Below are 13,412 nucleotides of genomic sequence, written 5' to 3'. Positions count from 1 at the left end.
GCGTGTGGCTGTGTGCCTCCGTGTGTGGTTGTAGGCAGTGTGTGCCTGTGTTCCTTTTTGTTTATGTGTTTATCTGTTTGAGATCAGTGTGTCGTACCGCCTGGGTTTGAAGCACATAAACTGTGTTTAGGAGACAATTACTGCATGAGTAATGATATAATTGTTTCATAATAACTTTGATAACCTCCTTTCTATGCCATATAACAGACACTGACAGTGATTTTCACATAAACTACATTGAGTGTCGTGATTTAATAGCAAACATAATTGCATTTCACGAGGATATCTTCTCACGGATGGACACCCAAAGTACCGTGGGAGTTGATACTCACCCTTAACTTCATATGGCCAATTGACTTAGTCACTCACAGGGATAGTTCAGGTGTTTTTGGAGTGGGGTTGTATGAGGTACTTATTCATAGTCAGTGTATTACCTACATGACAAGTCAGCACGCCCCCAGTTTGGAGAAACAAGACAGATGTTACCACACCGGAGCAAAGCGATGTATTGCTGTGGACGGGTCCGGCAGCAACATGTATTTAGCCACCTAAAAGAAAGGCTAACCAAAAAAAATCAGTTTAAGTATGCGCTATATTTAGAATATTTTTGGCGGTTTACCTTGCCGTGAGACAGCTCTACAGTCTATGTTTCCAATGGGGAACGTTGCTTGTATGCTCTTGCCAAAGCCAACAATCTTCACTGAAAGAAAAGGTAATTTTACCTCGCAGAACACGGGAGTTGCTGGTCTACCAATGCCTTGATCGGTTAGTTTGTTTGTGTTATTGTGTGACTTGTGGTTAGTTCAGATTCACCAAAGTCACACAATAACACAAACAGAAAAATAACAGATAGAGGCAGTGGTAGACCAGCAACTCCCGTGCTCTGCGAAGTAAAAAATTTATGTTTTTTTTTCAATGGAAGCTGGTGGCTTCAACGGCTTCAGTTCCCCGTTGGAAATGGCTATCACACGGCAAGCAGTATATTGCTTTGCGTCCGTGCTGGTACGGACGGTGTGCCAACCATCATCTACTGTAGGTAATATACTGACTATGGATATGTACCTCACACAACCCCACTTCAAAACGCTCGTACCAGCCCTTTAATGACTGGCACTATTAAGCATCTCACCTTTTAATGAGGGAGACGAGCCAGTTCCAGGTAAAACTAGAAGGAAAACCCTCACTTAACCTGTTTAATGATGAGTCATCTACCTCAGGCAATGAGGCCTCAAAAACCCATTAACCCCCCCTCCTGACTTTTGCAGACCTCTCTCTCCTTTAAAGTGCCTAAACTGTATTTTAACCCCGACCCTAAACAACTTTTAACCCCTTCCAACCACCGCGGCCGGTGTTCGTCCACCACAGGTCCCCCCTCCCCCACCACCGAGGCATGACACCGAGCCGTCGCTAGTGCGCAGAGCGTCCCTCGTTTACAAAGAAAGTCAACGTAAGACATACTAAACACCGCATAAAACCTCGTGCAGTAGAGCCCCTCTAACTCACTCTTAAGGCCCATGAGTTGATGCGCTACATGTCCCTGTATGCGTCATAGTTTGCCACTCTACGTACTGTATCTGTGTTTCCGAGCTGTAAAAATGTACATTTCACATGTAATTGACTGTTCGCTAAACCTCTCCGCCAATCAGCGATTGTCCAATCATAGCAACCGTATCTTAGTCACGGCAGGCCTGTCAAGCTTTGATTTCTACACATGTTCAAGTGGTGTTCATGGGGCTGAGAGATACGCAGTATTTAAAAAGTATCGAGGGTCGTGTCTCTTTTTGTAGCTTTTAGGAATGTAATTAATGAATTAAATGTGTTTATCTGCACCAAGCTGCAATCATTAGCATGTCCAGCTAACTAGCTTACTATATACAGTGACTGAGCATTACTTAAAGGTCCCATATTATGAAAAAGTGAGATTTTCATTTTTTTTTTAATTATAAAGCAGGCTTAAGTCCTATATAAATACTGTGAAAGTATCGAAACACTCAAGCCACAGGGAAATACACACAGCCCGTATTCAGAAACTCTGCATTTGAAACTATTATTACAATTATGTTGCAATTCCGTCAAAATGCGCTAAAACGGAGCGTTTCAGACAGAGGGTAAATACAGGCATATTCAGGCTGACAGTATGAGGAAAATAAAGCTTGTTTTTTAACATTATAGCATGTAAACATGTTCTAGTAGAAACACAAAATACAAGTATGAACTGAGAATGAGCATAATATGAGACCTTAAAGGCCAAAGAGCACATTATTAGTTTTCGTGTTTACATGTTGCTTTTAAAAAAGCCCTGTTAACTACAGCACATCCAGTTTAGGCTAATGTTGGCAGTTCAGTACTGCTCCTTATTGGATTTGTGGTAGTTTACACACCAGCAACCCAAGCCAACATTACGTCAGATAGAGTTAAGTTTGCCAAATAGATTGGTACGTCTTCATCCTAAAAGCCTTTAGGGCTACTCTTTAACAGTAGAAGTAATGTTATCCAGGCTGGGAACACCGGTGGAGTCTACCATGCTCAACTTACTCTTCCCAACTCCCCACTCCTGATGCTATAGCAACAAATACATCAAATAAACCAGTCGTTCATAAATGAATATGTTGTTTACACTGTTAGATCAGCCTGTGGTGCTCGGCAGTCTTGTTTCAAGATCTCAGCAGCACTTTGTGGAGAATTAATGGGTTCATGGCTTTTAGTTACAACCCCACTTTGACATTTATTATTTTAATTTCCTGCACCAGTCCAAGGCTGCACATAATGATTATTTTCATTATTAATTCATTTGTCAATTATTTTGTCAATGAATGCAAAATAGTCAAAGAGTGAAAAACATACTGTACAAAGTATGTAAATTAAGCAGACAAACAAGGGTTATATAAGAAGAAAATATTCTTAGATTTCTCTTTATCATATTTGTAATGCAGTACTAGGGCTAACTAATAGACTACATAGATAGTCTGGGACATCCAGCTTTAGCTTCAGTCTTTTAGCACAATATCATGTATGTAGCATGATTAACTATAGACAATCATGCGATTAATTGCGATTAAACATTGTAATCAATTGACAGCACTACTGAAAACATAAAAAATTAGAAAATTGCTTATGTCTTCCTCTGTCTGAAATCAATGACCCACTCTTTCAAAAAGATTTTTGACGGCAACCTGAATATATGCCATGCAAGAATAGAAAGCTTGACAGGCTTGGCAACAGTAACTAAGGGGGTAGGGTAAAGCGAACAGTCAATTTAGTGTAATGCACTTCGTACTTATAGCATTACCTGCTAAAGTACATGTGACACTGAAAAGCCTATTTCAAGGCTATAATTGCTTACAGTCACACAGACAGTGTCAAACTATCGGCTTACTCCATGTAGCTGCTCATCTACCCGTCAGCGCTGTGTTATAGTGAAGTAACTGTATTTGATGAGCCTAAACATTAGATGGTCCCCTAGTGGTGTGGTGATGTAACACAGTCACAGCTTGTACCCCCATGTGCTTCTGCATTCACATAATGAATGCTAATTCCCCCTTCCTCCATCAACTCCTATACAAATTCATATATAATGAAATATATGATCTGGAAACACTGTAACCAGAGTGATGGATTTGTAAGATGGTCTGATGCAGGACTGGATTTATCTTCCATGATAAAAGAAAAAACATAAAATGATTTTTTTTTTTTTGGTTGTTGTTTTGAGTTGTTTCCATTCCTGTAGCGCCACTGTGTGTGTCCATGCCGTCATTGTGCCCATTTCAGTGCCTGAATTAAACCTTATGACCCTAAACACCATAACCAAGTGATAAATCAGTTCATAAAGACAATGATCCATCCAAACCGATTTATAATCACCTCATAAACCACGATACCCTGTCCATAAACTAGTTCATTGGCACTCAAAGGGGCCCAACATGATGCACTTTGTATGGGTATGCCGATGAGAGACTAGAGAATATCACAAAGGCCTTATGGGGTCAGAAGAGGCCTGATCCATTATTACGTCTCTGGAAAGGTAGGATCTCTGTGTTGAGGAGATGAGTGGATATCAGAAAATGTCACACACACATTTTTATTTTTTTCTACTTTCACATCTTATCCAATTTTCTGTTCAAGTGCAGTGGGTTTTAAAGTGGTCTTGGGTATTACATGTGCCATCCATATACTTCAATCTCTTGATTTCTACTTTTCTTGTCTCTCCATACCACCTACTCACACTGCTGTTAACTCTGTGTCGCCCGGTATAACTGCTAATCCTTTATATTTACAACACTGATAGTCAGAGGCTGTTAAGTGATGACTCAAGTGTTACGCTTAATAGATGGAAACGAAGAGGAAAGACGTGACCGGAAAGAAGCGTGAGGCAGACACGATATATCACAAGACTCCCCATTAACCTCAATGTTGAAAATCACCTTGTCTGTCTTTTCTATTAGGGCTGCTGAGGCTATAGCGGAGCTATTCCTGTATAGTCTGAGAATAAATGTGCACGTTGCCCTCCGTTACATATTCTGTTTTTTGAAAAACCTATGCATGACCTTTAAGATGTACTCTGCGAAATGGCTTGCTGATAAACTATCACTAACAAAGGTCGGTTGCAGGCTGTGACACCAACATATATTTCTCCCGCCTGTGTGCATTTTTAATGCGGTAGGATACGAAGCATCCTGAAATGTGGCTGCAAGAGTTACAGAGGTCACCGCGAGCTTAATGTTGATCGATTGTAGATTGTTAGCTATCATTTTTGCTTTGTTGACATCACGACAACAGCCACCGACCTTGACTCGAGTGTTTCGGCGTAGATGCACAGTTGTCTGCCCCGTAAGAGGATAAAATATTGCAGAGGTAACACTTGTATTATTCTCTGTTGAAGTGGATAGAAAGCGGGCTTCACATCTAATGCTAATGATGAACACAAATCCTACTCTCTTCTAAGTGCAGTGGATGCTCAGGCAGGGGCCATATGGCTAGCAGGGGGATGGAGTCCATTTTCATTGTGTGTCTCGTAATGGAGACAGGAGACAAATGGAGTCAGCGGGGTTACCGAGAAACGGAGTGGTTGCGGTGTTTATGCAACGCAGTATGTATTAGCGGTACTGTGCGCGCTAATGTTTAGATTTAGAACAGCTTCTTGGCCCTCCGTCACTGTGGAGTTAGCCCTGCCGTTTTCCATCCTCTCCACAGGGTTCAGAAGGTCATAACGCAAATTTGCATGCGGTGCCAAGTGATGCAGTGTTGTGTGACTCTGTGTGTGGGATGGACAGTGTGTGTGTGTGTGTGTGTGTGTGTGTGCGTGAGAGAGAGTTTGCACTGCGTAATGGCCTGGCTGATGCATTTTTTAGCTCTCAAATGGGATATATTTCCATCCCGTCGTCTGCTGTGTTCTTGATTAAATGAAGCGTGCTCGGGCGTCGCTCTCCGGATAGACGGCGAGGAGTTGCGCGGAACGCAGTGGGATGGAGAAAAAGACAAAGGGAACAAGTGCTCTACTTTGTTCTGATTTCACTCGCGCTGGATCGGAACGGGGGCGAATTTTTTTGATTATGAAAGAAAGATGTATTTGTGCAGGAGGCGTGCGTTTGAATTCTATGATGAAATCCTAGCCTATTAGGCTAGGAAATATATTCTGGGATTAGTCTGAGAGGTTCTTCCATTAGAGAGAGCCTCATAAAAGAGAGGTGAGACCTGAGGTGCTCTCTTTATGCGCTCACGTTTAACATGGCTATTATTGATACGCAGCATGTTTTTTAGGCCACTCAAGGGGATTGTAGCTAAGGTAATGTGTATGCTTCGAGGATGTCTCGTGTAAAATGAAGATGTATAATTTTAAATGACAAAGACTCCATTTTTGTTGATTCAATGAGAGCAATTTGCCTGCGCTTGCAAACTCCCGTAGGTCTTGATAGTCAATTTTCTGGCATTAAGCTAAGGGGCTTCAATTTCACATTCCAGCAATAAAGCAAGTCCTCCGCTCTTCCTCCTCTTCATATCTCATTCGCCCCTCTATTTATCCTCGTGGCTTGACATTTTCCCTCCTTCGTTTTCCCCCATTCCTCCCTCTAAACGCGGCCCTCGGTGGCACGTTTGAGGCATTAATTGAATAATTAATTCCTCTCATTAGCTTGTTTTTAATTATTTCCTTGCTCCCTTCTCCTCGCCGAGTATAAACTCATCAACTGTTTTCATCCTTCCACACAAATTGCCCATGAAAGACCGAGGGCTGGCGGAGTGTAGCTTTAGCACCCTGGCTCTATCAGTGGCTCCTAATGAGGGGACGGTTAGCCCAGGCGGAACAAGCCTAACACTGGCGTCGTGCACCAAGAGGCACAATACTAATTTAGCTCATTTAGTGTCCTTGGGCCAATTAAAGGGAGGTGAAAAGGGCCGAATCGCTTGCTGGAACTGTTTTCACTATAGGAGCTCTGGCCTTGCACAGGCCCAGACAGCAGCGGACCGAGCCTGTGTGTCTCTGATTGCTCGTTTGTTTGCAGTGTGTTGCACTAATGGAATTTATTTGCCCTATATTTTCCAGATTTGGCTTCTTTGAAGGGCCTTATTATTTGTGACACAGATTCTTTCCCAGCTAAAGGGTAAATGGTCCTAAAGACCACTATAGTCTATTATTGTGCCGCCTAATAAATTATGCCGGTGCTGAATAGGCAATCTGGAGCATTATCTTGATGGTATAATGAAATAAACACACATAAAAACTAGGGCTGTCAACGTAACATGATAATAACGCCACTAAATTCGTTAACGCAATCTTAAAGCTAGAGCGAAGATACTGGCACCATGTGAAAATAGAAAAATCTAAAGAATCCATTGGTACCAACCATGTCATACTAGCTTGTCACGAAGGAGGTTAAATAACGTTGGAAACTTGCGCTAAACTTCGGTGAGGAAAAACTGTCATGGCCATTTTCAAAGGGGTCCCTTGACCTCTGACCTCAAGATTTGTGAATGTAAATGGATCCTATGGGTACCCACGAGTCTCCCCTTTACAGACATGCCCACTGTATAATAATCACATGCAGTTTTGGGCAAGTCATAGTCAAGTCAGCACACTGACACACTGACAGTTGCCTGTTGGGCTTGAGTTTGCCATGTTAAGATTTGAGCATATTTTTTATGCTAAATGCAGTACCTGTGAGGGTTTCTGGACAATATTTGTCATTGTTTTGTGTTGTTAATTTATTTCCAATATTAACTATATACATATATTTGCATATAGCAAGCATATTTACCCACTCCCATGTTGATAAGAGTATTAAATACTTCACAAATCTCCCTTTAAGGTACATTTTGAACAGATAAGAAATGTGCGATTAATTTGCGATTAATCACATTTAAATATTTTAATCAACTGACAGCCTTATTGAAAACCTTTAATTAGTCCAGTTCTGTCCACTGACGGCTGCAACACCACACTCATGTTCTGGTATCCACTCAGTCTTCTCTTCTCGTTGTTTGATGTTGCTTTCATTTTCTTCATGTATAAATGTGATCGTTTCAGCCTCACACTCATGATGTATGTCTTTTCTTTGCCTTAATGCCCACATTTTATTGATTTATGTTTTTGTTTTGTTTTCCTGTTTTATGTCCTTTGTTGGCTGACTGGGCCTTCTGTTGCATGCTTGTTGTCATGTCCCAGTTTGAATGTAGCCAGACAGTCAGCAGAGCCATGGGCCTCCAAGTCAACAAAGGTAAAGTTAACCCACTTACCCGCAACCACCTGTCCTCCCCCCCATTGTCTCCCAAAGACAGCCTGCCACATTGCTCACACACATCCAGACACGATTTCCATTCCGCGGTGCAAATGAGGGGGACTGTGAGTGGCAGAGAGTGGGCCTCATCCACCGACACCGTATAGCGGAGGCTTCTCGAGATGGCATTAGATGTTTATGCAGTAGCATCTTTTTCTAGTATTTGCTATCCCTACAAACTCCCCTTCACTTCTCTTTGTCATGCTTGCAGCTTGTAGCAGTTTCTCTCAGAAAATCGTGTAGCTTTCCTGAAACTTCAAGTATTGGGCGATTAGGCAAAAATTTCCAATTTGCGACTGTCGCACCTTTAACCAGTGATGGACATTGTATTTAAGGGTCCGGTTGTGCTTACTTGCACATTAGCTCTATTTGCCCCTGCTGTGCCTGCAAAAGTATAATGGCATATACTTTACTGCACCCCCCATTATTCCCCTTTAAAAGCCACAGTGGAGCACTGTGTTTCAAAATCAATTGGTTGACATTGTTCAGGTACAGTATCGGTTAATGAAAACCCATATTTCCAGAAACACTGATGGTGCACAAACGGTGCTTTTAGAGGTTAATTATTTGAAGCACATTTAATGCTTTAAATGCTGATAAGGCAGAAATCTAAAGGCAGTCATTATGGTGATTGAAACTGACCAGAACAAAAGTCACAGATGGCTGATAATGTTCATCCATCTTTGGCCTTTTCAGAGGATACATGGTTACATGGTGTAAAGAAATTTACAAATCTTGCATATGTTTGGACCAACCACAAAATTATGTTCCCATACAACTAAACTGCATTCTCAAATATGTTTCGAGAGAAACATATTTTCTCCCATATTAGGTCACAGCTTTAAACAGTTTTAAACTTGTGGTTAACGTTGTAAATTGAAACAAAACAAAAAATATGCAAAACATTACTTAGTTATAGGTTGAGGATATAAAACTACTGGGTTGGGTTTAGTAAAAAAACACCATGGTTTGGCTTAAAATGACTATGTTTTACACGGGACACGAACAGCAGTCTACTGGGGGAAAGCCCTGTGTTTGTTGGACCCAACCGCCCGACTTTCTCACTTAATATACTCGTTATTATTCCATGTAACTGTCATTAACGGTCACTTGATGTACTACGTCACCTGCTCTGGTCATCACTCGTTGTACTACGTCACTTGCTGTGGCCATTTCCAAACGTAATCGAGAATGCAGTTTAGTTGTTTGGGAACAATTTTTTTAGGAGACAGGGCTGGTAAAAATTTTAATTTGTAGTACAGTTGAGTAAATGTACTTTCTCAAGTACTGCACTTACATTCCACCACTAACGCCGCTGACAATATATCAACTTAAAGTATCAAAATGTAATTGCAAATTAATTCAAAATCAGATTTTTTCCTAGGGCACCAAAAGGGCTGAGTAGGAGAGCAAATAGGCTTTTGACCGCAGTTAAATTGTTGTTTTTGAAAGGCTAAATGCCGACAAATATGGACTGAAGCAGAACATTTAGTTAGATTTTGCTAATAAGTAGCAAACAAATGTATCTTTTTAAATGGTTTTATATACAGACTTTTGTATAAACCATCCAGTAAGTGTGTTATTAAGGTTTTAGTTATACATAAGCAAATCTAATCTGACAACCTCAGAGCAGACAATTCCTGGTGCACCCCAGTGATCTGTGGCGCCCCCGTTGAATTTTACACACCAACAGCAAAAAGTATGTCTTTGTAACTTTCACCACACACACACACACTTAGACAACTCTTACACAAACAGCTCCCCGAGAAAGAATGATTGGCAATTTTGCCTGCTGCTTTTTACAGGTAGAAAAATTTGACATAAAACTTACAATTGTGTGTTGTAGAAGCTTTTTAACAACAACCTGGAATACTTGTAGCGGGGTAAAAAAGCCCCAATCGATATGTAGCGAAGTTGTTGGAGCCACTAAAGGGAATCAATTTGTGCCCAGACTTGAGGCAAACTGGGATATAAAAAGTACAAATGACATGACACCCCTCCTCCCCCCCAAAACCAAATGTCTCATGACACAAACGTGAGCTGCCGGCCAGTCATCACATGAGAACAGCTTCACCAAACACTACAAGACTTTTCTGTTTTTTTTGTACTGGTGTTGCTAGACTCATTTCAAGCTCTCACCCTGACCAGCCAACAAGAAAAACACCTGTTACTTCACAACACCTGTACATGTTGGACAAAGACCCCCCCAAACAGAAGCAAACCACCGCAAGCAGCGGTTTGCTGACAGGAACATAAAAAAACAGCGATAGATAACACTGCAGAGGTACAGCAGGGGGAGTAAGCTTTATGTGTTTAGAGGCGGAACATACCGAGTCAGCAATGTCCACTTTATAGCCTAGCTTTAACTACTTTATGTGTTGTGTTAACACATACAGTATAAAAAAAAATCAATAATGCAGATAGTGCAGATAGCATTTCCATGCAGTAATAACCAGATTCGTTATCCTCTTTCAACATTATTTAGAAAACATGAGCTCCGAAGCCTCTAGCGCTGCACAGCATCTTCACCGCTACACCTCTTAGAGTCCGATTACTCATACGCCTACATGCCGTCCTTTCTTTTATCCCCGTTATAGTAGTTGTAGTTGCTATTAGTGGTGCGTATAGCGTGTTGAATCCTTCAGTCATTCTGCCCTTGCTTTTGTCAGTTTTTTCCTCTAAGCTTTGACAGGTTAAAAAAAAAGTACGGCCTGTTCCTACACAGTTTTATGTGTGTACACATGCTCACATTGATCACTTGTTTCTGTTCATGCATGCATGTTGAGTGTGTATTTTGACATAAGAGAGCTGGTAAGAGATGGAGAGAGAGAGAGAAGGGGTAAGCACAAAGCAACAACCGCCTGTTCACCTGCTGAAGGTGTGGGAACAATGCTATTGTTTCAGGGCAGAGTTGTCAGTGACTGTGATCCCTCCTCCCCACCCACCAACCACCACCCCTTCTTCTCTCTCTTCCTTCTCCCCTCTCTCGTCATCCCCCCCCCTCCCACCACCTCCTTGTCTTCTCCCTCCCATTTCATCACCACAGAGGGAAAAGCGATGGAGCATTTCGTCTGCCGGAGGTGAAAAGAACTCGTCGAGTGTAAGTAGAGGGGTTCCTGGCAGAGAGAGAGAGAGAGAGAGAGGGATGAGATTTGGGGGGGCTTTGGGGCAAGAAGGAGGCAGGCAGAGATGGGCGAAAGGGAACGGATAGACACGCAGTAGCAGCACAATCGCGTTAGCCTAGTCTCCCAGGGATAAAGTTGGGCTTAACTGCAGAATTACCCACACTCCTGCATTACAAAATGTTCCTTCGCCAGCATTTAGCATGCAAATTGGCTCCCAGATTATGCCTTTTGTATTCATTTTACCAACTGTCAGGCTGTGATGCAGGGAGAATGATAATCAGGCAGATATTGCCCCCTAGCGCTCTGGCGACGATCATCATCACACTGCAGGGGGGGGCTGTGTTACTGCAGATCAATGACTTGTGTGTGTGTGTATGTGTGTCTGATGAAAAGATAGACAGGGATTGAAGGGGGTGAATAGCTCAAAGTGATTTACATGTGAGTACTTTATGAGAGCTGGGGCGATGAAGGGCAGGTGGGATTGTTGAAAAAGGAAAACAAAATGACAAGCTGAAGGAGATGAGCTGAGTTTCTGGGAGATAGAGTTGACCAGATACAGTACAAATAGGCACACAGAGCACGCGCTTTAGGGATGTGTTGTACTGCAAGATATGCTTTGTGAATATTCAACTCCCGTGTTGTCCAAAAAGCTCTGCTGCAGCTGGGTCCATCATGTCTGCAAAACACACCACAAGTAGTCTGTCTTTTCTGTCTTTGTATGTTTCGCTCCACCAAGAGTCATCTGGGGCAGCGATCCCTCGTGTCTTCCCCCGGCTCGTATTTTGCGAAATCACCATCTCGGCGAGATAACGAGTCTGAATTTGAATAATGGCCCTTATCTGATGCATAATGCTACCTCTAATTCCGTTTTTAACTAATCCCCTCAACATGTATTTTACATGCGTGGTGGGCACATCTGCGGACCACATGCAGAGATCACAGACCTCCAGCCCCAGAAGGTTTCATGCTTTTATCAGTCTGAAAAAGTCACTGATTAGGAGAGGTGGGAGATAAAGGAGCACAGGTAGTTGTTTTTTGATGATAGAAAGATAGAAATGTGCCTTGAACTACAGGTGTGTGTGTGTGGTCCTGCTTTCTAGTGTTTGAGAGGTTTAATCACTGCTAAGAAATGGTTAGATTCTGTAAGTGTGTGGGTGTGCATGTGGGTGTGCGTGTGCGTGCGTGTGTTTGTGTTGATATTTGCAAAGGTAAGGAATCAAATTTAGTTTCTGTGAGTGCATATTTGAATGTATCTATCTCCAAATCTGTATACTGGCCAAAACTGGCCACGGCAATGGGTTTCCAGGTACTTAATTTAAAGGAAAATTCCAGTTTATTACAATTTGGGTCTTCTTTGGATGGCGATCATTTATATTCGTAATGCGAACACTGTCCTCACCAAATTCAATTGCTGAAATTTGTTGGGAATGACATTGCTGCGAAGTCCAACATGGCAAGAAACGTGTGGTCGGCCAGTTTAGTGAGATTATCTAATCCACTTTAGTTAGAGATAAAAACCAATTGTATAGAAGTCTATGAGAAAATGACCCTACTTCTCACTTGATTTATTACCTCAGTAAACATTGTAAACATGAGTTTATGGTCTCAATCGCTAGTTTCAAGTCTTCTTCAATACAGCATGATGTTCATTTAGTAAATCATGGTCGCGTTTAAAGTCAAATACATGATAAAGCAGGGTATGCTTTAGCCACAGTCAACAAACCAATAGGCGATGTCACGGTGAATACGTCCACTTCTTATATACAGTCTATGATTGAAAGCTAGTTTATTTAAAGGCACTGTGTGTAGGATTTGCAGGGATCTATAAGCAGAAATGGAATATAGTATTCATAACTACTGTATGTTTTAATCAGTGTTTAATCACCTGAAACTAAGTTGTGTTTTCGTTAGCTTAGAATGAGCCCTTTATATCTACATACAGAGCAGGACGGAGTCCGCCATGTTGCTCCGCAATGTTTCTAGCCCAGAACGGACAAACCAAAAACTGGCTCTAGAGAGAGCCTTTTATGTTTTTAGATTCGCTGAACGCCATCGTAGTTTTCCAACACGCTTGTGAAACTGCTAACTTGAGCCGCAGAGTGTAAAACCGTGGTACTGCCAGCCGCTGTCTGACTTCTGTTGCTCCTTAAGTAGTGTTATTATGGTAAGGATGACCTCTGAGCGAGGCGAAGGGCGTTACCACGATTATTCACTCAGCGACTCACGTTACTGCAGTCCTGTTAAGGCAGGAGTGAGCAGAGCGGTACTCAGTCGGTTGCAATCTGCAACCACACCACTGGATGTCGTCAAATCCTACACACTGTACCTTTAAGAATGTAAGTATAATACCATCCGGAAATATTTAAAGGGGAACTCACACATTTACATATCAAACTCTGTTTACAGGAAGTAATGCTGCATTTGTGGACGTTTTGTGAACCCAGAGGGAGCTGTGCGAAGTCTGATAAATTGCCTCAAGTGATGTCACTCGAGGTAGCGTCAGTTGGGGCTGAAGACT

The 13,412-nt window shown here is 42.0% G+C and overlaps 1 protein-coding gene across 3 annotated transcripts in view; it reads left to right on the top strand.

Annotated features, from left to right (window-relative positions):
• adgrb2 (adhesion G protein-coupled receptor B2) overlaps window positions 1-13,412 on the top strand; it is a 512,322-nt gene that overhangs the window by 496,954 nt on the left and 1,956 nt on the right. The window contains exon 35 of one of the 3 annotated variants that reach the window (XM_037795559.1): window positions 10,816-10,869. The exons of the other annotated variants lie outside the window; for them this stretch is intronic. Within the exon in view, the coding sequence (XP_037651487.1) occupies window positions 10,816-10,869 (54 nt within the window). The remainder of the gene's footprint in view (window positions 1-10,815; window positions 10,870-13,412) is intronic. 3 annotated transcript variants of the gene reach the window in all.

Source organism: Sebastes umbrosus, chromosome 15, assembly GCF_015220745.1.
Source record: "Sebastes umbrosus isolate fSebUmb1 chromosome 15, fSebUmb1.pri, whole genome shotgun sequence".
In the NCBI taxonomy this organism is placed as follows: Eukaryota; Metazoa; Chordata; class Actinopteri; order Perciformes; family Sebastidae; genus Sebastes; species Sebastes umbrosus.
The sequence above is the reverse complement of the archived record's forward strand: the minus strand, read 5'-3'. Positions and strand labels throughout refer to the sequence as shown.